This window comes from Brassica oleracea, unplaced genomic scaffold, assembly GCF_000695525.1.
Source record: "Brassica oleracea var. oleracea cultivar TO1000 unplaced genomic scaffold, BOL UnpScaffold02309, whole genome shotgun sequence".
In the NCBI taxonomy this organism is placed as follows: Eukaryota; Viridiplantae; Streptophyta; class Magnoliopsida; order Brassicales; family Brassicaceae; genus Brassica; species Brassica oleracea.
Window position 1 is genome coordinate 1 of NW_013618839.1, and position 1,996 is coordinate 1,996.

The following is a 1,996-nucleotide window of genomic DNA, read 5'->3' on the forward strand; positions in this document are numbered from 1 at the left end:
GCGGTGAGCTTGGTGATGAGGACGCCGGTTACGGCGAATCCGGTGAGAAACGGCCAACAACGTTTCCACTCCCTCTTGAAGAACACTGGCCATGGATCGAACAACCTCATCTCTACTCTCTCTCTCTCCAAAACTTTGGTTTCAGATGACTGCTTCGCGTTAGAGTTTAGACGATGGAAAGTCACGACATAGGTTATTGTTACTGGATCCAACTCGTTCTGGATAACCATAGTTAACTATTGGGCCGTACATAATCAGCCCAAAACGTCTTTCCGTTTTTTTTTTTAATGGAATAGCTTTTAAAACGCCGCGTTTCCAGCACTCCAATGGTATCATTTTTTTTGTGATCGGCAGTTTCTTTGTAAATGTACCATATTGTCTGACCAAGTTGCCACCAAATGTAACAATGTCGCAAATCAAGTACTCTAGAATAATACGTACGGTGAGCTCTTATAACTCACATAACTATAGCCTTAAACCAAATAAATGAGGCCAAACTCACTTGACTCAGAAATTAGCGAGAGCGGTCAAATAAAGAAAGGAACTTCCTCTTGGACTTATCTTAGATAATTGATCCTTCTTTGATATAGCACTTTATTGCCTGACGTGCTTCTTGGTCCGTTCCCTATTTTCCACTATATATAAAGTGATGTTGAAACATTGTGGTCGTGTTAACTCTTAACTCTTTCCCTTGGTGAAGGTGGCACTAGAAATCACATTCACCATTGATTTGGGAAAGTTTTTCTTATACCGTGCGATTTGAGTTTTGCTTATTTATTCGCTAATTTACTTTTCTCCTTGCTGCATGGTGACAAACACGTTGACTTGTAGTAGTCTTTTGCGGTTTGCTTGTTTGTTCGCTATTTATCTTTCATAGCATAGCCAATGGGTTTGTTGAGATTTATTTTGAGGTAAGAGAGTATGGAGAGATCTTGTGTTGGGATTTTGCTGGTTCTGATAGCAGCTTTGGCAAGCATTCATATTGTTCATGCTCAAGACCAAGAAGGTATAATATTATCTTATTTGTTCTATATACACCTTTGCTACCTCTTCAGCACAAGTTTTTTTTTTCTTGACAAATACCCTGGCAAACGTTTTGGTTATCAGAAGTTCACTGGTTCTAACGGCTAATATCTTCTGCTATTAGGGTTCATCAGTTTGGATTGCGGGTTACCGACGTATGAACTGTCTCCTTATATAGAAATTTCTAGTGGAGTGTCGTTCTCTTCGGACGAAAAGTTCATACAGAGTGGAAACTCTGGTCGAACCCTAGAAATGCCTAAGGGATACTCAAAGCAATACAAGACGCTGAGATATTTTCCAAATGGAACACGAAACTGTTACAATCTAAGTGTGGATAAGGGACGCAAATACTTGATCAGAACTAGCTTTTTGTATGGAAATTACGATGGTCTTGATATTAAACCGATCTTCGATCTTTATCTTGGACCTAATCTCTGGGCCACGATAGATTTGGAGACACTGGTGAATGGTACACGGAGGGATATCTTACACATCCCAACATCAAACTCATTGCAGATTTGTCTTGTTAAGTCTGGCACAACTACGCCGCTAATATCCACTTTGGAATTACGGCCGATGGGAAATGGTTCTTATATCACGGAATCTGGCTCCCTGGAACTTCAGCACTGGTATTATCTTAACAATACAGGATCTCGTATACGGTACGCCAACTTCGTCTTTATGCTCTGTCATGTTTTGTTTTTCTGTGCATCAGTTTAATTTGCTTATTTATGTTCTTGTGTCTTCTACACCTTTGTGCTCTGTTTCCAACAAAGGGCTTGTTTTGTTTAGGAACCTATATATGTGAGCATGTTTACTAGTACAACAGTTGTGGGTCTCCCAAGAAAATAAAAAATGTTAAACATTTGATTGTATATGCTTTTTTAAAACTGTTTGAACCATTATGTTGTTGACATGTGGCTTGGTTTCTCAAAACTTGTTTTTTTTTTTTTTTTTTTTTTTTTTTTTTTTT

The 1,996-nt window shown here is 38.7% G+C and overlaps 2 protein-coding genes across 2 annotated transcripts; one reads left to right on the top strand and one right to left on the bottom strand.

The window, feature by feature from the left end:
• Nucleotides 1–5: 5 nt before the first annotated feature.
• Nucleotides 6–181, bottom strand: LOC106321655 (ATP synthase 6 kDa subunit, mitochondrial-like; the record flags this gene model as incomplete). Its single annotated transcript, XM_013759898.1, has 1 exon — nucleotides 6–181. A coding segment is annotated over exon 1 (105 nt), but the record flags the coding sequence as incomplete, so codon positions are not given.
• A 514-nt stretch (nucleotides 182–695) lies between these two features.
• Nucleotides 696–1,689, top strand: LOC106321656 (probable LRR receptor-like serine/threonine-protein kinase At5g59680; the record flags this gene model as incomplete). The annotated part of the gene is given in 2 exon segments (XM_013759899.1): nucleotides 696–1,006; nucleotides 1,148–1,689. Coding segments are annotated over 2 exon segments (627 nt in total), but the record flags the coding sequence as incomplete, so codon positions are not given.
• Between the last annotated feature and the right edge of the window lie 307 nt (nucleotides 1,690–1,996).